At 28.3% G+C, this 24,950-nt stretch overlaps 3 protein-coding genes across 4 annotated transcripts in view; 2 read left to right on the plus strand and 1 right to left on the minus strand.

Annotated features, from left to right (window-relative positions):
• LOC136969955 (golgin subfamily A member 2-like) overlaps positions 1-18,055 on the minus strand; it is a 77,017-nt gene extending 58,962 nt beyond the window's left edge. For both annotated transcript variants that reach the window (XM_067264301.1, XM_067264300.1), the window contains exon 1: positions 17,961-18,055. In XM_067264301.1, coding sequence (XP_067120402.1) covers positions 17,961-18,044 — 84 coding nt within the window. In that variant the 5' untranslated portion in view covers positions 18,045-18,055. The remainder of the gene's footprint in view (positions 1-17,960) is intronic.
• The window catches only part of LOC136969961 (transmembrane protein 268), a 364,695-nt gene that overhangs the window by 131,932 nt on the left and 207,813 nt on the right, over positions 1-24,950 (plus strand). The window lies entirely within an intron of this gene.
• The window catches only part of ida (anaphase promoting complex subunit 5 ida), a 38,075-nt gene continuing 32,967 nt past the window's right edge, over positions 19,843-24,950 (plus strand). Inside the window, exons 1-5 of the mRNA XM_067264270.1 lie at positions 19,843-20,002; positions 20,124-20,377; positions 24,371-24,453; positions 24,536-24,654; positions 24,728-24,905. Coding sequence (XP_067120371.1) covers positions 20,147-20,377; positions 24,371-24,453; positions 24,536-24,654; positions 24,728-24,905 — 611 coding nt within the window. The 5' untranslated portion in view covers positions 19,843-20,002; positions 20,124-20,146. The remainder of the gene's footprint in view (positions 20,003-20,123; positions 20,378-24,370; positions 24,454-24,535; positions 24,655-24,727; positions 24,906-24,950) is intronic.

Below are 24,950 nucleotides of genomic sequence, written 5' to 3' on the forward strand. Positions count from 1 at the left end.
TTGAAGTAGCTTCAGTATATCTGTATCACCACAGTGTATTATTTGGAAAAAATAGATAATATAAACAAATATGGACTATGAGATTAAAATATGGACAGATAACAGTGGAGGAAGTTAAAAGCCTTTATTTATTTTTACTATTCAATAATATTATTTAAATTTTTCTATAGTTAAAACAACTAGAAATATAATAAGTGTTATCATCTGATTTTTTTAACTATATATGAAGTTTCCAAATAATTTTTCCATGTGTTTAAATATTAATATTTAAGACATTTACAACCTCACTTAATGAGCATAATTCATTCCAGAGTCTTACTCATAATGCAAAACAATTTTTCCCATAGAAATTAATGTAAAATATAATAATGCATTCCATGCCGAAAAAATGCTCAAATGTTTTATGTATAACGTTTATTCAAAAAAAACTGTACAATATACACTGTTAAGGAGCATAAATAACATCATCTTTTCTTCTAGCGCAAAATGAACCATCCTGGAATGAGAATTCAATTTGCAGAAACGAAAAAAAAAGTCACAGCTAATATGTTGATAAACACTCCAAACGACATGCCAAATTCTTGGGTTATGTAAAGGCTATAATTAAATATTAGAAATTAATTAATTTCACTAGAGGTAGGCAGTTATGTTTCCATCTCGTATTAAATTTAATAATTATAAATAGTTAATTTTTAATTCAGACGTTTCTGAAATTTAATTTGGAATCGCTCATTAAATTTAATGACCCAAGAATTTGGCATATCGTTTGGCGTGTTTATTATATAACGGGCTATGGTTGTTGATGTTTATAAGTAATATGTGTGAACCCAAGTTTGGAAAAATATGTGATCAAAGCAACACTAAGATGCTAGCAGAACGAGTACTAAACACAGACTGATAGAGCATGTCACATGTGCACAATTCGGGACTTCCCCTCTCCTCATCACTCATTATGCGAAACATCGCTTGTTAAGCAAGGCAAATTTTTACAATTTCTTTTGCTTGTTATGTGAAATACTCATTGTGCACTCATCATTAAGCAAGGCTCCACTGTACTATTAATACACCAGATAATGCAAATGGCAATGTATACCTCCCCTCAATAAACAGTATAAGAACTCATTAAAACCAAACAGAATAAAAAATATTTTAAAATACAACATACAAAAAGGGTAATAAAATAAAATACATGAATATACAAATAATAAAAAAATAATTACACTAAAACACAATTATGTTAAAATGCTACATACTGTAATCTCAACAGTTTGAGTTGATTGGGAATGAGACAATCTTGAACTATCAAAAGCGCAAAGTATACAGAACATATATACAATAGAAAACAGTAAGAAGTGAAAGCGTTAATTAATGTTGTTTATTACTATACAGTAAACAAGACAATAATAATAATATATTGTACTTAAAATACACAATGTACTGTACTGTCCAATACAGGGCAAGTGGCAACCATATATGGAAGTATATGTAATCATATCATATGCAATAAATTGAAAGCCAACATTAACCTTTCAGTGTGTGATATCTCATCACACACTTGATTTTAATTACTCAAATATGTACTTTGGCTTAAGGTGGTAGTGTCTCAAACTATCGTGACTCTACTATACATATATACACAGACCTATATACAATATAAAATATAAAATGCTAAAATAAAAAAAAATAATAATTTTTAAAAAATGTATACTATACTAAGTAAAATTGTACAGTACATTCCTTTTTTTTTATATAAATATTTCTATGTCTCTTAAAATCTATATATAAAATATGTTCAATATTATGCATGTTATCAATGGCTCTATTATCATATTTTATGGCTTTATTATCATATTATCATATTTTAGTCTTAAAAGAAAAAGGCAAATCAGATAAAATAAAATATAAATTTTGACAGACAGGAAAAATGATAAATAACCTAAACTGATTACAAAAAATTATCACTGCTTATTTCTTGACTGATGTAAATTAACAGTGTTGAGAATAACACCATCATCATTTAATAATTTTACTATAATTATCGTTTACTTCACAACTGGGTGCATAGGTAGACACTGGGCATCTTTAACATCACTCTTTATTCAGGATTATCTTACACACTGATACACATTTCAGGGATAAGCTCCTCTTCCATCTGCTTTTTCTTTAAGACATTTAGTAAAGAGGTGTTAACTAATACACATTCTTTCTTTTTAAATAAAAAGCCAACAGAGGAGGGGCATATGCCCAAAATGCATATCGGTATGTAAGACATTCCTGAATGAAGAGTGATGTTAAAGATGCCCAGTGTCTACCTACACACCCAGTTGTGAAGTAAGAGAAAAGAATAATTAAAAGAAGACATGGTTTTGAAATAAGTCAATTTTACTATAGTTAGAAAATAGTTAGAAACCATAGAAACAGACTAACAAAAACTGGCTCCCACCAGCAAATTTACAATGAATCAAAAATTTCAAGGTCATCAGACTCAGATACTAAGCATATATAAATTGATAAGTCAAAATTTCTGTAAATAAAAGTAACCACATAACTTAGGAATTTGCTTAAAAATTATTAATTAATATTAAATAAAACATCCTGTTTTAAGTTCCATATTTAAATGAATTTATATATTTTTCTAGTAATTCATTTTCAAAAAACATCCAAAGCTTCTTCGATGATGCATTAATGCAAAATATAACAGATATAATATTGTATTATGTGAAAACTGTAGAATAACATACATCAATTTTTAAATTTAAAAAAATATGTATTTAATTTTATTTATTTAAACGATAAATACCATAATCATAATAGAAAAAAAATGGATTTCAGCAATATATATTATTATTTTTGGCATGGCTATCCATCCATTTATCATGCTCTATTTCTCACAAACTATTTATCACAGACAGAGAGATGATTGCATTATGTTTTTTTGAATTTATTTTAACATCTCTGGCATAACAATACCTAAAAAAAAAAAATCCCAAAAATACTGTTTCCTGTTTCTGTATTTTCTAAAAGATTATAAATTCCCTTGTGAATTGTCATACTTACTTAGGAAATCAATTAAAACAAATTGTGTCTACTAATATAATGGATATCACGTGGCAAAAAGTGGCAATTTTCATGAATTATTCAAAGATTACAGAAATAAGTTTTCGTATAATTTGATTTCATACACACAAAGACTAAATATTTGTACAATTTGTTCATTACCTTAAAAGAAAATGAACTAACAAATGTTCATTGTTCATCTTCGAATATTTTTTTTTTACAATAAATTACTGTAAAAATATATAAATACATTTAAATTTGGAATTTACAACAGAATGTTTGTTCAAATATTCTTGTTATTCAGTATTAATGAATAATCTTATCTTATAAATTTAATCAAATTCCTCAATTGCACGATTATTTTTTGTCTATACAAGCGGTTCAAATGCAAAAAAATAATCAAAATTAACAAATTTCATATTAAACAAAAAATAATATACATATTCTTTTCTATAACTTTTACACGGAAATGCTATTTATTATAATTAATGAATATTTTTAAACATCGTTTCAGGTACATTTTCATCGACAGACGGTTCATTGACACTTCCAATCGAACGTAAACAATGGTTCGAAAAAAACCAGACTTATGAAAGACTTCATGTTGCATTTTAATTATCATCGTCGATAATTAAAATGCAACATGAGATCTTTCATAAACTGCAATATATTTATTCAAATTCGAAATCTACCGAGAAAAATTAGCATTGAAATGGTACAGCGCCTTTTTTCCCTTATGATTATAGCCGCATACACTCATTTGAAAGTTCGACTCTTCTATGAAATTGCATAAAAATTTTATTTTTTTTATAGTTAACTTTTATATCAGTTCATTAACTCGTGAACTAACATAAAAGTAAAGTGTAAAAGTCATTAATATTGCATAATTATACTTAATTATAATAAAAAAATTCAGCAACGAGTTGATTAACTTTCCCGGCAACATTTAAAATTGCGTGTGTGGCGACATCTGTTACGATATTTTATTTAAAAACTTTTTATCTTTTTAATTAATATAAAACGGCAAAAAGCTTAATTTTGAGGATAGTGGCGAGTTTTATAATAATAAAAAAAATGTAAATTCTAATAACAAGTAAAATCGTTATTAAGTCCGACCCTACTCGAAATACGACACACTACTCCCCTTATCCTCCGACCCGACCTTTAACCGCTAAATTTTAGTAGCGTCAATTCCCCTAATAAACAAACCTCTCTGCAACATTTCAGAAATTTTCAACAAAAAGCACGGGAGTTATTAAGCTTCAAAGATGGTGAACAAAATCGTGCCCCCCACAAACATCCATAAAAAAACCCGAATTTTCTTTTTGCATTTCTCGACATTTCAAGGTGTCCTAAGTCCAAAAATGTAAAAATCTTAGGGATCAATTTTTGACCGATCGCCATACTTCCCTCTGTTATGTATAACAGAGCCGGGAAAGTAATATAATTAATAAATTAAAGATGGATTCGGAGAAACGTGACCGCATTTCCGAAAGCAAATTCTATTTTATAAATTTAACAATATATAATAATAATAATAATAATAATTTATTTGTAATTATAATAAATTATTTTAATCCTTATATAAATTAGTTTATTCGACCGAATTACAAGATTGACCATTGTATAATTTATAACATTTAGACGAAAAATTAATTCGTATTGTAATAGTTGTAATTCGCTTTGATACATTATAATTTTTTAAAATCAAATTACGCATTTTAAGAGATTTTATGTTACTGTTCTCCATTAAAATGAGTTTGAATTATCGATAGAAGCAAAGGTTTCGGCGATTTCACTTATTCGTACAGGCTGTGAACAGTTACAAATTAAATTAACTAAACAAATTTAAACAGAAACGACAATTTATGGAATAAAAACTCAATTTTCAAGGTTGTTAAAAGCTAAAAGATTTAAAGATAAATCGTTAATATATATATATATATAAAATGCAGCAACGAGTAGCGTAACTTTCCGGCAAGAGTTAAAATTCTGTGGCGCCATCTGTTACAAGATTTCAGGATTTTAGTACAAAAACTTTTTATATCGTTAATTATTATAAAGTAGTAAAAAGCTTAATTTTTAGGGTATAAATGAGTTTTAAAAAGTCGAATTAACGAATAAAATCGTCATTAATTAAGTCCGATTCCACTCGAGATACGACACATGAACCTCTCTATCTCGTCAACCTCTGGACCTTTAACCACAAAATTCAATAGCATGAATTCCCCTATTTACACAAACCTTCCTGCAAAATTTTGGAAATTTTCGACAAAAGAGACAGGAGTTAAGCTTCAAATTGGGTAATCAAAATCGTGTCCCCCACACAAACATACAGCATTTCAAGATCCCGAGTCCAAAAATGTAAAAATCTTGGGGGAGATTATTTTTTGACCGATCGCTGTACTTTCCTTCTGTTATATAACAGTCGGAAAAGTAAAATAACGTATCATTCGGGTGTTTAGATCTCGTAGAAATATTTCTTCACAGTGCAGCATTAGTTAATAATGTAAATAATTTACTAAAGTGCAAAAAGTTTTCTATTACGGTTACTTTAGTAAATACTTTTTTTTAATTTTTTAAAATCTGATCGCATATTTTTAGACATCGCTTCCCCTTTTTTTATTGTACCGTGCATTTTTTTATCACATTGTATACACAATTTGTATAGAGCATATCCGGTGATACGTCTTTATAAACGAATGATGCAAAACGGATAAAAATAGATTTTAATATAAAAAACGACAATTTAATATGCTTATTGTGAAATACTTTAGCAAACGTACACAATTTAATAATACAGCACTCAATAACCTTGAGAACGAAGTGTTAAAAGGGAATTGCCCTTGTTAAACTTACAAATTATTTAGTGAAAGATATTCCCATCGCTATCGTTTTATATACTTTAAGTTTAATAAAAACCAGGTTCAATATTATTTAGTTTGTAGCCTACACTGTATTTTCTGCTTATATTTTTTTAACAGTTATGATTTTCTTAAATTGCATGTTGTATTTAAGTACAGTATATAAATGCTAGCATATATACTTACAATATATATATAATATATATATATATATATAAAGAATTATACAAAACATACAAATTGTTGATCCAATCCTATAAATTAGCACTGGCAACAAAATTGATTTTCGGTAAACTGTGGTTTCAGCAAAAATCGGAAACTGGTTTTGAACAGGAAATAAAATCTGTATCACTGTTTGCTTGCCTTTTTTTTTTTTACTTTAGTTTGGCAGTAAAGTATGCTTGAATTTAAGATGATTCCACATAACTGATATATTACCAGAAAATTTCAGTATAGCATTACACAACACCAATCCTTGACTTTTTTAATATAATGTCATGTTTAAATTTTAAAATTAACATGAAAGCATTCATACAAAGTTTTCATATATTATTTGTTAAATACTTAAGGCAGATGCACACGGGTGACAAAATTAAAGCATAATGTTGAATGCTGAAGACAGGTTCAACCAATCACCCCTTTCAATTATCATGGTTGAAAGGATGCAACAGTGGTTGACGTTCACTGTTGCTTTAATTTTGCCACCCGCATCTTCCTTTAGACTCCAGAAACAACACTGACTAAATACTGATCTCTTTTTGGTGGAAATAACACTTGATATGTACTACATATTCATGAATCTTGGCTAATGTTTACTACAGTGCTTTATTATTATTAATAAAATTCAATAAATAAACATTAATTCTACTGAATTCAAATTGATTTTGAAACCAGTTTGGCATCTGATGTTTAAAAACCAGTTAACCAATTTTGAAAATTTTTTCTTGTTAGCACTAGTATAAATGATCATCAATATGCATCGCTGAAACATTGTTCCTTAAGATGATGTGATGAACAGGCAAGTATCAATAATATTAGCTCTAACCAAAAATAGTTTCACATTATCAATATTTTAAAAATTATGAAGTAAAACCAAAACAATTTGATGATTCTGACAAACAATCATCCCAAAATCATAGCAGCAGTGCAATTAAGTGTTGCCAGATTTCTGAGTGGATTAAAGAACATTTAACAATAATTAATGCTACCATTTCCAACTTTCACTCTATCTCATTCTATGTCAAAAAGTAAAATTGAATGATTGTTTTAATAACTAGACATTTTGTTTATATTTTGATTTAAAAGTTACAGTTTTTATTATTCATATTCATAGTTTTCAAATATATGCAAATTTTAGTTTAATTTAGAATTTAAAATATTTAATGGTAAACCATACCATATTATGGGGAAGAAAGATGGACTGATAAATAAGGATAGGTAATATGGTTGTGTGAAATCTATTATGAGACACACGGTTACATTGAAAAATGAAAATAAAGGCCAAACCAAATCCTTTCTTGTTTCAATTAGAAAGCAAGGACAATTTAGCTAAAATAAAAGACATCTGGAAACCTTAATGCAATGGAAATTATATAAATGAACAAAACAGGTGAGAAGATGGACATTTGTTTTGTTAGATAGAGAGTTTACTAGTCTCAGATATTAATTTTAACATAAGGAATATAGCAAATTTTAATTTACTGTTACACATTTTAAAGATGATTTAACAATATTTACCATATTTCATTCAAAATAACAGAAACAGTGGCCATGACACATTTGTGACTTGATCAAAAATTCAATTCTGATGAGAAAACAGGATGTTTAACATATTTAAATAGTAAAAACATAAAATATTTATATCGTTTTCCAATATCAAAAGATCTTTCAGAAAATCCTGATTCTAACAAAATATCAATAGTTTTTAACCCAAAAAACTGGCACACTTATAAATTGGAACTGTATGATCAAATAACCAACACCTAAATGCAATTTCCAGCAAACAATAAACATTGTTTTTAAATACTGATTTTTTTTTTTTAAATTGATAATCAATATATAATTTGTTTAAGGATTATTTAAACTTTTCTAGAAACATTATTCCTGTTGTTGTTATGTTTTCAACATGCAAATGCTTACACTGCAAAACTAGATAAGGCTACTTCTAAAAGTAATTGACCAATTTGATATAAATTATTATGTAAAAGCATTTTTTAGTCACTTTAAATAAAAATATTTTGTTAATGATCAAGCAATAAGTATTACAATTTAATAGCTGATTAATAACAGAATATCAAGGGCAAACTACAAGGGTAGGATGGCTAAACGACTAAGGTGACAGGTTATCATTCTGTGAGACCAGAGATTAGATCCAGACAGATGAAAAACCCCAAGAATTTTTCAGGGATGGTCCACACAGATATGTCAGCACCCATCCCTCACCACCTACTTGCTGCCCCATTATGGGCCTGGCCAAACCAAAATGGGCTTACTAAAAAGAAAAAGTCCTCTTAGTGCCTAAGGGTGGAAAGAGTTAAAAAAAAAAAAAAAAGACAAACCACTAAAACAGAAAATGCACCAAAGATCATAACATGAACAACATGAAAAATTGGAAAGAAAACAAAGTACAGTACAACCACAAATTATCTACTTTGATGGGTTGCACAGTTGATTTTTTTCAATTATTTAAATTTTCATTTTTTTTTTCTTTCCCCACATTACTATTATGTGCACTCAACATAAGCATATTAGTAATAAATTAATAGTTTAATCAAATTTGTATTTGCCTGAAGCAAAGCTTATTAAAATAATTTCACATCATATCTTCATTCATCACAAATTCACTACAATTTTTCATCCATGTATACTATCACCAAAGGTGAATCTATGTTAATATTTCAAAAATTATTTTCAAATTAAATCATATTCAAGTTAATTATTTTAATAGAAGTTAAAATAATATATACAGATTTATTCGTAAATTAAAAAGTGCCATGATGCTAACCGACAGTTAGAGTTTGAATCGCCACTGTCTACAGTCACCTTTGTCTACGGAGATTTGCATGGGCAAAGTGCAATTTTGTGGCATATCATCTGCAAAACGGCTTAAATGTGCCAAAATGGCCTATACAATTATAATAAGTGCAAAAAAACTGTGCAAGTAATTTTCTCAGTTTTTTGATTGAGGTACTGTACTTACATAGTCTAATGTCCAACCTAGATGTTCACAAAGTACTGCACAAGGGCTTTTGTCCTGCTTTAAAAAAAAAAGTACCAGGGCCCAGGTACACTCTGGCACAACTACAGTGCTGAATATACATCTAAATTCTAATTAATTAACTACCATTTAAAGACAAATAGTTACAATTATTATCCTTGTCTGGTTTCAAACATATCAGTTATTTTAATAATAAATAAATTTTCAATCTCCTTGTCATCATCCCTTACATTGTCAGTTTTTTGGGTTGATATAACTAAATTAAGTCAGCACTTCTTCTGGAACCTGTTACCGGTGTGCTTTGTGAAAATAGAGTTATCACAAATGCTTTAACTTATAAAAAACTAATATTAGTGATGAATAATTTACAAGACAAAATTTATATTTTATTTATGCTGCAATGGTATTTTAATTAATAAATAAAATAATCAAATTAATTAAATCCTTTTGACAAACAATGAAAATAAAAATCATTTAGCATATAACTCTTTCTGTTGGCAGATGTTAAGATCTTTTCTGTATGCCAAATAAGTTCAGCAAGGCTCAAAACAGAGGAAGATAGACGGTGAAGAATACATCTGGGTTGAAACATCAAAAAAAATTTCTGCAGTTTTGACCTAATTCTGAACCTGAGACCTAAAAATCACTAGCTTGATGCCTTTACCATCTTGGTCGTCAATCAGTTTTGACTCAACAAAAGTTTTAAAAAAGGGGGAAAAGGGAATTAAAAGGAAAAAAAAGATATCTAAAAGAAAAATTAAAAATCTGCTTTGTCAGATAGCTAAGGCTATCATATAAAATATAACTGAATCTATTGAAAGACTTTAGAATGAAAATTAAATACTGTATATCTTTCCAAAGAAAGATAAAGTTGTATTTCAAAAGTTTTAAAAGTTGACAGGGATTAATTTGAAGATAATTTTAATTAAAATTATTGCATCAAGAATGTTTTAATTATTGAAATTACTAATGTAAATGTTTTTTGTAAATGAAAACTTATTTCAGGTCTTTATAGAAGTTTTCATTTTACACAATATTATGTGTTAGATTTTAAAATTTCCTAACAAACAAAATTCTAAAATAATATATAAGTACATGAAAAGTCTAATAATATAAATTTTGGATTACTTTCTTATTACATTTCCAAAATGTATCACAAGAACATAATTTTATTTTTCTCTAATTAAAGTAAACAATGAATAATGATCACTAATTCAATGACACAAACATAATGAATTAAAAAACTTGGCTCAAATTTGCTGAATATCTATTTATATCCTTAGAACTACAGAATTACATTGAACTATGCATCTAAACAATTGGTATGAGCTATTGACAAATACTTTGCAAGATCATGCTCAATTTACAGATCATTAACGACAACAATGCAAATCATCTTATATTTTGTTTCCAAATATTAAAACAAGATTTCTTATCTTTAAAATAATTTAAACTGCAATAATTTAATAAACAAAGACAGAGACCTGAAAATTTTCTTGTAATTTTTCATTCCATTATTTATTAAAAGCTAATATCAACAAAACATCTTTATATTTTAAGTAGAATATTGAATTAAAGTATAAAAGATCTATTGACCAAAAATACTTTGACCTTCATCATATAATGAGCCTTTAAGTAACAGTACAAAACTGAATAGAACAAACATGCAGGAAAGTCCTAAATACCATTTCAAATAAAATCTGTGATTCATTAGAAACAAAATTTCTAATAACAAATATTTTCAGCTTTAACTATAATCAACAAAGTTTTAGTTATACAATAGTAATCATCATTTTAATCTTTGCTATTTAGAGTTGAATTTTTCTATCCATTTCCTCTCTTTTATCACTATTTTAATCTTTTATTTATTCTGCTTTCATTGTTTCACTCTCTGTCTTTTTTTATCATCTTTTTTTCTTTGAGATCTTTTAATTTTTAATTTTTTATGCTATTCACTATGACCTTATTCTGTCTCATCTTAATATAATATAAGCATATAATATAAATAAGCATAAAAAGCATAAGCATATAAATATAAGCATATAACTAGATTGATCATATAATGATCAATCTAGTTATATGCTTATATTTTTTCTAACATAACCTATTCACTATCTAATTTCCTTTGAAATATTCATTTCCAACTTCTTTTTTGTAAAACAGACATTCAAAAAATTTAAAACTAATTCTTTTCATATTATTAGTGTGAAGGATAAACTATTATTAATAAAAAAACATAATTATTTCAACTAACTAAATTTCTGAAAAACATTTCTCAAATAATTTATTTGTCAGCAGATTTCCATTATAACATATCAATATGTGAAGATCTGATTCTTGAATTCCAAAGAAAGCATAATCACTGTTTTGTTGATAAATCAGAAATAAGGTCATCACCTTTTCAAAACAGGTAAAACCAACCATTACCTTACATTCTATATTTTTATTTCAAAAAATTGGTTGGATAATGAACAGAAATCTTTCAGTCTCTGAATCTTATATAATTTTTTTACATTTTACAAGTCAAAATCTTGTCTTTATCATTTAAATCAAATAATTTTTTCACTCATATTTTAAATTTTTTAGACTTTTTATACATGATAAAATTCAAAATATGAAATCTTTTAATATAAAACTACCATTAACTTAAAAGACACAGAATAACCAAAAATCTGTCAAAACAATAAATGTTTTAAAATCAACATTATGTTTTGATTAAAACATTTATCATTTTGCTGAATTTTGGTTATTCTGTATCTTTTAATACTTACATCCAGCTTATTGAGCTGTTTCTGAATTACCATTGACTTTTTAATAAATCACAAGAATCTTCTACAATAGATAAAAATTCAATTTAAGTTTCAAATACTATTGAATAGTCTATACTTAATGTATTTTTACAAATTTATATATATATATATATACACACACCCACACATTTGTAGCATTTTTCCCTAATATATATATATATATTTAAAATTTCCTTGCACTATTAGTTGACACAGCCCTAAAACAAAAATCATTACAAGTTGACATATTATTTGGCTATCAATAGTTGACATTTAACCATCAATATCAACATAGAAAATTGGTAATCCTATCTTCAGTTACAATAATTTTTGGCATTGGAAGTACAGTACATTTGTTATTTGTGAATAAGTAATAATTCTAATATCTGGTTTATTTTGTTAAAAAACAGTCTTTTTGTCATCACTGCAATTCATTGCCATAACTTCTAGATATTCTAGATTGTCTTTTAGTATCTTCCGAAAAATATACACATTTGTAAAGTAGCATTTTCCCTTAATATATATATATATATATATTAGGGGAAAACACTACTTCCCCTAATATACATATATTAAGGGAAAATGCTACTTTACAAATGTGTATATTTTTCGGAAGATACTAAAAGACAATCTAGAATATCTAGAAGTTATGGCAATGAATTGCAGTGATGACAAAAAGACTGTTTTTTAACAAAATAAACCAAATATTAGAATTATTACTTATTCACAAATAACAAATGTACTGTACTTCCAATGCCAAAAATTATTGTAACTGAAGATAGGATTACCAATTTTCTATGTTGATATTGATGGTTAAATGTCAGCTATTGATAGCCAAATAATATGTCAACTTGTAATGATTTTTGTTTTAGGGCTGTGTCAACTAATAGTGCAAGGACATCAATTCAGGAATAAAAAAATTTTTTATTACCATGTATTTTTTCAAAACTAATTTTAACTACAGAAAGTTTGTGTAACAATTATGCTTGAAATTGTTTTTGTTTCAGAATAAATATTTACATTAATATATTTTTTTTCTTAATGTGTCAATTATTAGTGCTTTACCTTGTGTTTTTAAAAAATAAATTTTATTTATTGTTTATTATGACAAAAAAATAGTCATCTGCATGAGCATTATTAATGTTTATAAGGCATGATTGGTAAAAATGGATATGTGTGGATTTTTCTGTAATACTGTATTTATCTTAAAATGACTAGTTTACTGTTAGAACTATCTTTTTGTGATAATCTAACCAGTTACTTAAATTTTAGAGCTTATCACACAAGTGAATATGATACTACAAAAAAATTTCTTTAGTTTATTTTATATTTAAATCTACAAAACAATAAAGAAATTTTAAAACAACTGAATCTAAAACATTTACAATACACCCAAAATGCATTCGGACATATTCAGAGTTCTCCTTCAGTTGGTGTTTTTATAAAGATAACAAAATAAAATATATTTAAAAGTTACATTAAAAGGTTAAAATAATCAAGATGATATTTCTTTAATTGTGATGTCTTCATGGTTATTTTAACCTTTTAATGTAACTTTTAAATATATTTTATTTTGTTATCTTTATAAAAACACCAACTGAAGGAGGACTCTGAAGGAGTAATATCATATTCACTAGTGTAATAAGCCCTAAAATTTAAGTAACTGGTTATCACAAAAAGTTAATATTACTAAAGGGCAAAAGCAATGAATAATATATTAGAACTATCTTGTACTACACTACATAAACTGTCTCATACTACACATGAAACCTGAAAGAGCATGTAGAGCTTTGATCTTAACCCCAAGTCACACAGCACAAATTAGATTCACAGATTTGATGTAGGATCTTAAGAGGGTTTTATGGTGGGTTTAATAATTATGATGGAGAAAAATTGAAATTTGTATCTAAATACAAACAGAATGATCAAAAAACTATAATTATTGTAGGGCTATAGAGTCAGAATAAGAGTCAGATTAGGTAAAAATGGACCTGTTAGATCTTAGATTTCATGAAGTGAAACAAAGAAAGGAACAAACTGACATAAGCGATGATGATATTGTACAACTTGTTACAGAAATCCTATTCAGACAAAAATGGAAACTAGGACAAATTATAGAGAAAGCAGAAATGGAGTTACACAAGCCTGTCTGTTAAAGTTATTGGATAAAACAACCCATTCAGACAATTTATCTTCTGGAAGTAAAGTCAGTGAAAGTGTCATGGGGAGAATGTAAAGAATTATTTGATGTTTATTTGGTGATTTGATTGGTGTTTAATGGTTTATTTGTAGTTATAAATTAACAATATATTTTGTAATTAAATTTGGTAAGACATGAGGATGTTAAAAGAAAATAGAAAGAGAGGAATAAGATCAGCTCTAACCAACTATTCCTTTATTATACAAATTACTTTAATTTTTTTTTAGTTTAAGTTTTTTTTTCTCAGGATTGACTCCAAACTTGAACAGGTTATGGTTCTGAAAAATAATCTGATGATTTAAGTTGACAGTGATAAAATGCCTTGCATTCAACTGATATAAAAAGTATATAATATATTTATTATTTATATCCTACATTGATATATAAATAAAGGAGTCAGAGTTGAAGTGTACAGACTCAACAGCCTTGAATTATTAAATCTTTACCTATTAATTTTAAACATATTAGAGTAATTAAATTTTAAAACACTAATGAACATACTATTATTGTATGGCACAATATAACTGTACTTAAAAACAAAAAATTTCTCATGTTCATTCCACTTCACAAACAAATAACATCAAAAATTTTATTTTAATTACTAATATTTATAGTGTTCAAGAAAAGGCATTAGCATTAGTTCAGTTATAGTAGATATCACTGGCAATATTGTTGGCTTTTCCTGTTACCACATTACCGTGATAGGTTGATGGATTATTTTAAGGTTACTTATGCACACAGTTGGGAATCACTGATTTAGCATTAATGGGACAAAGGACAAAATCTGCTAAAAAAAAGGCCTAAACTAATAGTTTGACCCTAATACTGTCAATTTGTTATAGAATTCATCAACTTTTTACAATGCTACAAAAATAAACTTATACAAGCTTAAGTAATATAGAACTAATAAAAAAAAATTTCTTTTTAGCAAAGAAGAATGCAATAGCACCTCATAAAATTGTTAATTTCAAATTCCTTTTTACATATTTATAATGGCAAACTGATCAATAGTAATTATCTTTTTATAGAAATAAATGTAGATTATATAAATTTTTTAATATATAAATTCTTATATATTATTTCATAATATTTCATATGATATACATAGTATATCAGAATAAATACACATTTATTAATTATCGGTTATATACAGTAAAGCAATTATTACTTTATAAAAATATATTTAATATCAGCAAATTTTATTCAGTAATGACTGACTTTCTTAAGACCTATTGACTGTCATAAAAAATTTTCCCATCTATTTATAGTTAAAATAGTCTACTTTATACACCACATAAAATTGGTAAATTAATAAAGCTTAATGCAATTATTAAATTTCATTTAATAGAGCTGTATAAATCTCATATTTTTTTAATTATTTAAAAATACAGTCTTTTGATGTTAAAATTTTAATAGTAACAAGTAATATACTCTACTCAAATGTTAGGTGCACTTTTTTCAGATTTCAACATCTCTAAAAATAGGTGCATCTTAGATTTGATATGTCATAATTAATGACCTCTAGTGCTATATATTTTATTTCTCTGACATAAAGTCCATTGCAGCATTTTAATGATTTTATTAAACTAATGTTTGTAATAGTAAATATTTAAGAAGTCAATTAAGAAATCAATATTTAAGCTCAATCTCATTAGTCTATTATAGTAATGTCTTACATGGATGAGATCTCAAGAAAATGTTGTGTGGCACTCTTTCAAGAAATGATGCATTTCAGATGCTTTAAATGGCACTGAGGATGATTGCATGTGGAAAAATGTGAGCATTAAATCCAGTATTGATTCAGAAGAGCCTAACATGGAAAGTGAAGAGATTTCTGACTTTGATACCATGGAAAACAAGTGATATACAGTGCAATAAATACTGAGCAAATTTATGTTAATGGAATCAGTTCTGTTGGCATAAATTTATCTGGAGTTGTCTATTTGTTCAAAAAAACAAAAATAAAACTATGGGTAAGCATGTAGAAATTAAAGTACATCTTAGATTTGATAGTATCTTATATTCAAGTAAATACAACATAACAGAAAATTAAGGAGTACTCTCCAAACTAAAATGATCTTTCTCAAGTGAATAGAATAGAAATCTTGAAAGCTTTTTACTAAATACTTTTAGTAAGAAGTTTAGTAAGTAAATTAGATAAGATTCATTTAAGACTCTTACTAAACATACATATATAATTGAATAAATATTTTTGGTATAAATTGTCATTATGGAATTATTTTTTGTGTGTTTATAATTATTGCAAAACATTATTGATATGGTTTTGTACTAATACATATCTAAATCAATATGATACTACAAAATATATTATAATACTGTACTGTATTTTATTAAAAACATATGATACAATTCACATTTTAATATTTTGCTTTTCCTTTATTGCATATCAGTTTATAACATATAAGCAATAAATAATTTTCATTACATTAATATATTTATTTATTATTCTTACTTCTAAATATAACAGATATTAAATATATTGTAGAACCTAAATCATTCTTAAAAGTTTTTTATTTCTTAATTTTTGCAATATTACTGTTTAATTAAGCATTTAAACATATTTTGATCTAACTTTGAACTGCAATCCGTTAAAACATATGAAAAACTTTAATAAATCTCTGTCTTTAAGCAACATCTGTTAAATACAATTAAAGCATAAGAGTTACATCATAAAAACCAATTGAGATAATTGTTATTATCTGAATTTCTTTACTCACACAACCAACAATACTTAAATTAATTTTAAAGTACTAAAACCGACACTGAGTCCTCGTTAGAAGGTCAGGTATTTAAATTCATATGTATTTCTTTCTTTTTTGCTTTTGAATTTCCTTTATTTTCATTAGAAATAAAAACTGTGATTATAGAAATTCAGACATTCATGCAAATAAAGACGAGTATCCCATAGTTAGGGGGGAGATATCAATCCCAATTATTCCCCATTCCAGTGTTTCTCAATCGCCAGTCTGCAGAAGAATATTTGACCATACCAAAGCCAGTGCAGTCAATTAAGGGTAACATTTCAATAGTAATCTAGAGTTATTGTTCGTACTTTGTTGCATACAGTAATTCTAGACAAGCATCTATAAACTTAATAAGTACGTATAACTCATAGTCACATAAAGTCTGTGTAAAATTATCCATGATTTTACTGGTTCATGTCAAGAAAAAGGTTAAAAAAAACACTGTCCATCAAACCCATAGCAGGCCATCCAGGCCACCAAAACGGTATTAATATCCTTACAGTTGATGGAAGGACCCCGTTGCACACATAAGTAAATGTATTGAGCCAACAGCATGAGTATAAAGTCCAGCATGACTGCTGGATTTTATTTTCATGTTTACAATTGGAAAACGCCCACCTACAGTTAGTTACACGACAAATAAGCAAATGCCATGTCAACACATTGAGGTAAAAATACAAAATAAACCAAATTTTTTTAAAGCAAGTAGGAGACGTAGATTTGTATGTAAATAGTGATATTTTGATCGAGATTTGTTTTAATTATAAATAACAATTTCACAACTAGTTATGAATGACATTAACCTCAAAGAATTGCGTCTTAATATTAAGCACATTATCAATCTGTATCATGAAGTAAATATCAAAAGAACATAATTTTAATAAATCTTAAAACAAACGATTAAGATAAACAAGTTATTTAAGCCTAAAACTGTTTTCACGTTATTACACCGTTTTCAAGTTGATTACTGTGTCTAATGTCGTTTTATACTAATTTCCGATTATTTATAACGTGATAAAACGAAAAATAAGTACATTTTAAGTTGTAATTAATAATATTTTCGCTTACTTTTTTTAGCCCAGCTGCAAGTTTTACCTTACGATCCACCACGTCTGCCATGTTGACATCATCATTGCACATGCCTAATAACATCTATGTTACTGTATTATTTTTATTTTTATCTTAACTCGTTCAAAGTGTTTCTTTCAATTTTTTATTTTAATTATTTGTAAAGAAAAATAATTTTGAAATAAATAAAAATTTTGATAATATAATTGTCAATTTAAAACATTCTAATAAACCCTAATATGACATTGCCTTCGTGCTAATTGAAATCACGAAGTCGAGTACACATGTACAGTACAGTACTGTACCGGTATATCTTATTTTTTTAAAAAAAACTCTTTTCGTCCTGTGGCCAGTAAGAGGGTCTTTTTTTTAGCAAGCCCAATATGGGTTCGGCCAATCCCACAATGAGGCGGCCGGGTGGTGAGGGACGGAGCCCGACATATCCGGACTGATCACAGCCTAAAATTTTGCTGAGGCTTTTTTTTCGACCAGTCTGGATTCGATCCTGGATCCCTAAAGTGGTAGAGCAGACCTTGACCGCTCAGCCATCCGGCCTTCAGATACCGGTATATCCGAACGTTTATACCTGAACGTGTGGATGACAGAATTATCGGTATCCAACGTTCGAATATACCGGTATGTATGTATGTACAGTACTGTACAGTACTGTACTGTACTACTATACAGTACTCGGATTAATTTAAGACCGGAAGGCCTAGATGTCAAAGGCAACCGATTTCTCGCTGGAAGACCTAAGTACGAACTGGATAGTCTAAGAAATATTAGTGGATGAATTGAGTAGAACATGCTGGATCCTCACTATCCATAATTATGTTGAGGGGACCATTAACGGTTCCTCTCGATGATCGAAGTCATTTACATCGGATTGACCGATCTCGATCATCGAGATCGGTCAATCCGATGTAAATGATCGAACCATGATGGGCATAGAAATTAAAAATACTCTTCTTGCTCACAGCACGTAATGAATTAAAATTACTAACATTGAAGTAAATTCATATTAATCGTTGAGTTCACATTAACGAATGCAAATAACGAATTGCTATAAAAACAATTCATTTTCTATTATTTTTTCACTTATCGTTTGTCAACAATGATTCATAACATATTTATGTACAGTACTACTAGATACTGAGGATGTTAAAAACACTGGCTTAAGGTGTTAACCTACAGCCATGAGGAACTCGAATCGATTATGTGCGGTAAAAATACCTTAGGAATTTTTTTGGGGAATACCCATATATCATACCCATTCCTCATTATTCGGCCGCTCCATTTTGGGCCTGGCCGAACCCAAGACGAATTTGATTAAAAGTATCTCTTAGTGCCGACAGAGCTTTTTTTTAAATCTTTCCGCCTGTGGGCACTAAGAGGACCTCATTTTATCAAGCTCATTATGGGTTTGGCCAGGCTCACAAAGGGGCGGCCGGGTGGTGAAGGACCAAGAGTAGACGGCCGGATGGCCGAGCGGTCAAGGTGACAGCCTACCGCTCTGGGGGACCCGGGATCGAATCCGAACGGGTCGAAAATCCCCAGGAATTTTTCGGGGGGTGGTCCGTTCGGATATGTCGGGCCCCGTCCCTCACCACCCGGTCACCCCATTGTGGGCCTGGCCGAACCCATAATGGGCCTTACTAAAAAGAGGCCCTCTTAGAGCCCACAGGGCGGAAAGAGTTAAAAAAAAAAAAGGACCAAGAGTAAAGTAAAAAAAAAAAAAACTAATAATATTACTTTTTAATTTCTTTAACACATATCAGATTGTTTTATATAAATTTGCATTAATTTAGCTAATTTATCTTAATAATGACACAAATTATTTAAAAGTTTAAATACAGTATAATATTCTTCCAAGATAAAACTATCATCAGAGGGCGCTGTATAATTATGGCGGTTGTTTCGTACGAAATGTGTCGTCTTTGATTTATATTTCTTGACGCAATAAGTATCCGATAATATGTAAAAGACGACAGAAGTATCGAAAAATTAATATTCTTACATAACTAAAAGTTATCCTGTTGCTGGTATTTGAATTTAATTGAATGTTTATTAATAATAATTAATTATATATTGTATATGATGTTTAAAGTGGTTAATTTTGACATAAAATGCTTATGAATAATGCCTGTAAATTATATTTTTAAGATTTTAATCTATGTTTTCCTATAATGAAGATGATGGGTCCAGAACTTGCTTTACTTAACATTGGACAGAAGAAAGCTTCCAGAGACCACATCACTGCTCATAAAATTGCACTTCTTGTTCTAATAAAGGAATTCAGTACAGTGAAGAACAAAAATAGAACTCAGAAAGCTTATTTGTCTGTTGAAGAAAATGTTTGGATTCAAACTAATCAACAGCATCGAGACTTTGCTATCACAACTTTGAAACTCATCCAGGTAATGCCTCTGCATCTACTGTTGTGTGTCGGGTACAAACGTAGCTCTGAACGAGGTGGTCGAGAGCTCCTTGGAGCCATAGACCATGCCCACAGGAGTAAAAAAGTCAAAGGAACCAACAGTTATATGTGGCCTTTTGCAAGATATAAGCCAACCTATGACACCCCCAAAATCAGCTTGCCTGCAATTTTACCTGTTAAACGGGTTATGGGCTTAACGGAGTGTGTGGTGTGATTCTGATCACGCCCCAGAAATAATTGGTGCGATGTCATGTCTCGTTCATTTACTAGAGACAGCTAAAAGCTCATAAGAGGTTTCACTGTTTCTACTAAATGGAAAACAGTTGATTTTTAGCATTGTTTTGAGAAATAGTTCCAGATTTTTTCAGTTTTAAATCTTACCCCATTTTTGAGGGTCTTCAAAATTACAAATAGGCTGATTTCAGTGGGGCTAAATCTCATAAAGGATCACATGTAGACCATTGTTCCTTTGACTTTTTTACTCCTATGGGCATGGTCAACAATTCTGATAAGATCCCAACTGCTTTGTTCAGAGCTGCAGTTTTACCTTATATCACATATATGATTTGTTATTTTTACTGACAGATCAATGTCATACATCTACATATCTGCTTGCATAATTGATATCATATTTTTTGTTTTATTCCAATTGTCAGTGATTATTCTAAAAAAATCTCTCTCTTAATGCAGATAAACAGAAATATTAGCCACAGTGCATGTTGTAAATAGTTCTGCCCATTTCAAACATTGTTTTAAAATGATGGTAGTATGTGCTTAAAACACATATCATTATCTTTAGTTATAATACAACAAAATTTTTGAATTGCTATTATTTTTAATCTGCATATTGTAATTACATAAGACTTACTATTTACATACTGTATTATTTAAGTAGAGCTTGAAAATATAAGTTCTAGTGGTTGTCCTTAAAATTGCACATCAACAGATAAATATATTTTTAACATTAAATCCAGAACCTGTTACTGGTGTAAATCATGTGAAAAACCTTTCTTCACATGATTTACACCGGTAACAGGTTCTGGATTTAGTGTTGATTTCACTCCTGGTGTTAAGGTCATGTTGAGTTTCTTATTTAAATATATTCTTGTTAGAAAACTCAATTAATTATGAGTAGTTCATAACTGACACTTTTAACATTGTTTAAATGGTTGGCTTATTTTCAGTTGAACTCAGTTTGACAGAAAGTTAAGTAATTTATATATATATTATTTATGTATATAATATTGTATTTGACATTATATATATACAGGTACTTCTCACTTTACGACCTATCTGCTTAACGACCACTCGCACTTACGACCAATCGAGTTTCGACCTGCAATTTGGGGAATCCCCTTTCTCGGCTTGAATGTCGGTCAGTGGCAAATGGTGACATGCGCACTAAGCATACTATAATAGTCTTATAGTACTATAATAGGCTAATAGTGTACTATAATAGTCTTTTTATGAATAAATTTGAAGTTTGTTGCATAATTTGTATAATTCTACAATGATCCTATATTCTCGGTGCAAGCTCCTTGCTTATCGACCAATTCACTTAACGACGTAGTCGTCGGAATGGAACTCGGTTGTAAAGTGAGGAGTACCTGTATATATAAATATATAATGTCAAATACAATATTATATACATAAATAATAACTGATATTATAATATTATAATTCATTTATTTGCATCACAGAATTTCATTACAGTACAAAGACTTTGCTACAATTTTTGTCCAAATGATATAAGCTTTTATTAATTAAGCTTTCTAATAATTTTGAACATAGTGCCAAGTACAAATGTGCTTTACTGTTGTTTTAATTTTACTTTTATATTCAACGAAACTACAGTAAAAAATTTTAAACTGAGTGTAAAAGGCATGATATGACCTAAATACAATAGATACTTTTTACTTAAATATTTTGTGCTGAAATTGAGTTATGTCTTATATGCAGTAAAATATGGTAATTATTAGTATAATTAATAAGTTTTTAACTTAATTATTAAATTTATTTTTAAACATTTTTAGTTGTTTTAACATGTTTTTAAATTATCTGATTCAATAAGACTAGAATTTCCATTAACTGTGTTTGTGGTCTAATTATTTTCACTGCATAATGTTATTGCTCAGTTATTATTATTCCTGTAGTCTAGTCCCAAAATGATTACTAGTGGCACCTACTGTGTATTGAAATGCATAGATAGAAGAATATGAAATGGAAGAATACTTCAATAATTTTTAGTTCTAAACATGTATAGGAATATTTATATAAAATTAATATAAACATCACTAAGCCCAATGAGTATATAATGAAATACCAATGGTCGCTTTACAATTTGGGCTATAAATTGGTTAATTAAATGATTAATATAAAGTAATTTATTACTAGAGGTAGATGTTAGGTGCCATCTCTTATCTAAGTTAATAATTATAATTTAAGCAAATATTAAATAAATTTAGAATCTTCTGGAATAAAAGAACTGACCCAGGACGGAGCTTGAACTGCAACCTCTGCTTGCCATGCAGTGTGCTTGCCAGTTACGCCACCCAGACCCCGAGCAAGTCTTCGCTTCCAGAAGTATATTAATTTAGATATAACCTTACTTGGTTAAATATGGTACTGGCTAAAGAGATCGTGCCTAACGTCTACCTTTAGTAACAAATTACTTTATATCAATCATTTAATTAGCCAATTTATAGCCTGATTTTTAAGGCGATCGTTGTTATTTCATTAAAATTAATATATTATGAAACAACTTTTCAACTTTCAAATATTTTTCTGATATTGATATTGCCACTGAGAGAATTTTATAAAGCAGTGTTTTAGACAATTAGGAAAAGATATGCTAAGTTGAATGATGATGATTTGTTTTGAGTTTGATTCTTCGACATGAACCAGAATTCGGAGATTTTGGAATATTTTTGAAAACATTAAATTTCTGTCTGTTATTTAATAAACTTTATTTTTATTCTACTTCTGCAAACACTTTCCATTTGTTATTTACATCATGACAAAACATCTGTCTTCTCCATTTGTTGTCGTAAAAGTATCAACAGAGCTATTAGCACTGCTAATACTTTTATCATGACCCAAGGGTGAGCAGCACATTTGGAAACAGTGCAAACTTCCCAAATTTGGAAATTCTGAAATCTCTGAGAGCTTCAAAGTCTAAACAACCTGGGTTGCTTACCACCAGCATGATTCTTCTCCATGATAATGCATGCTCCATACTGTGAATATCATGAAGTATTGTCTTGCCAAATTTAGCGACATACAGCCCAAACTTGTCCTCCTGTGACTTTCGCATTTTCAGGGAGCTCAAGAAGCATTTGCCAAGTATTAGATTTTGTTTGGATGAAGAGATGCAGGATGCCATTTGTGAATGGTACAGACAGCAATCCTGCAAATTCTCTTCACAAGGAATCAACTGTCTGGTGTCACAATAAATGCCTTAATAGCTGTGGTGATTGTTGGTTATTTTTAATATGCAATAAAATTAACTTACTAATACAACTTTTGGCTCATTTTCATTTAAATTACTTAATATATAATGGCCAGTTGTTTATTATGTACAGTATCTGATAAAGATTGGCAGATAAAGGTAAACTAACACAGTTACTTAAAGTATCAATGTATTTTTAATTTCTCAATTCTTTAATTTTTCAATTAATTGTAGAATACTTTGTTACTTTGGCAATAATTCATTTGTATTTTATTCAAATTTGTCTTGGAACTCCTCAGTACTTATGCTTGAAAACTTAAGAATGGTTCTGTTTATATTTATTTTTAAGAAAAGTATTAGTTAATTTTGACACTATCAGCAAGAAATTATCTTAATAATTTAAGTTTGAATATTCCTTTTTTCCTGAAAACTTTTAAGCTATTTTATATAACATTAATAATAATTTTGAGAATATTATTAATATAAAATAATGCAATTAATATATATTTTTAAAATATTAAATAGAACCCAGATATGGATTTAAAGCAACTAATAAGTATTATCAAACCTATATTACATCCACAAACATATACAATGGTTTTAGACAGGTAAGTTGTAATAAACTGAATATAATTACAATTCTGCATTGATATTTAAATGATAAAAATTTAATAGCTTTGTTTGATATAGATTGAATGAATTAAAATTACAAGGTGTAGCAGGAATAATGGATTATATTCAGTCATTGGAATCATTATTGGTTGATCCACATAATCAAACACCTGTGGTGCACAAGAGCAGCGTTCTTGGTCTGTTACAGTTTCTATTATATACTAAAATTATTTTAAAAGAGTAATAATGAAATACAATACATATTTTTAGGTCTTTTTCTTCGAAGAATGCTGTTGGCTTTTGATAAATTATCTTTCAGTCAAGCTACAAAACTGTATCATAAGTTTTGCTTATATTATAAAAATGGATTTAAAAATGATGACAGTATATATAATGAAGATATTTCTACTATAAGTGATCATAAAATTATAGATGATGATGATGATAAGTATGTGGAATAATAAGAGAAATGTATTTTATAAATTTAAATCTG

Source organism: Centruroides vittatus, unplaced genomic scaffold (assembly GCF_030686945.1).
Source record: "Centruroides vittatus isolate TY-2023 unplaced genomic scaffold, ASM3068694v2 contig_1832, whole genome shotgun sequence".
Lineage (NCBI taxonomy): Eukaryota > Metazoa > Arthropoda > Arachnida > Scorpiones > Buthidae > Centruroides > Centruroides vittatus.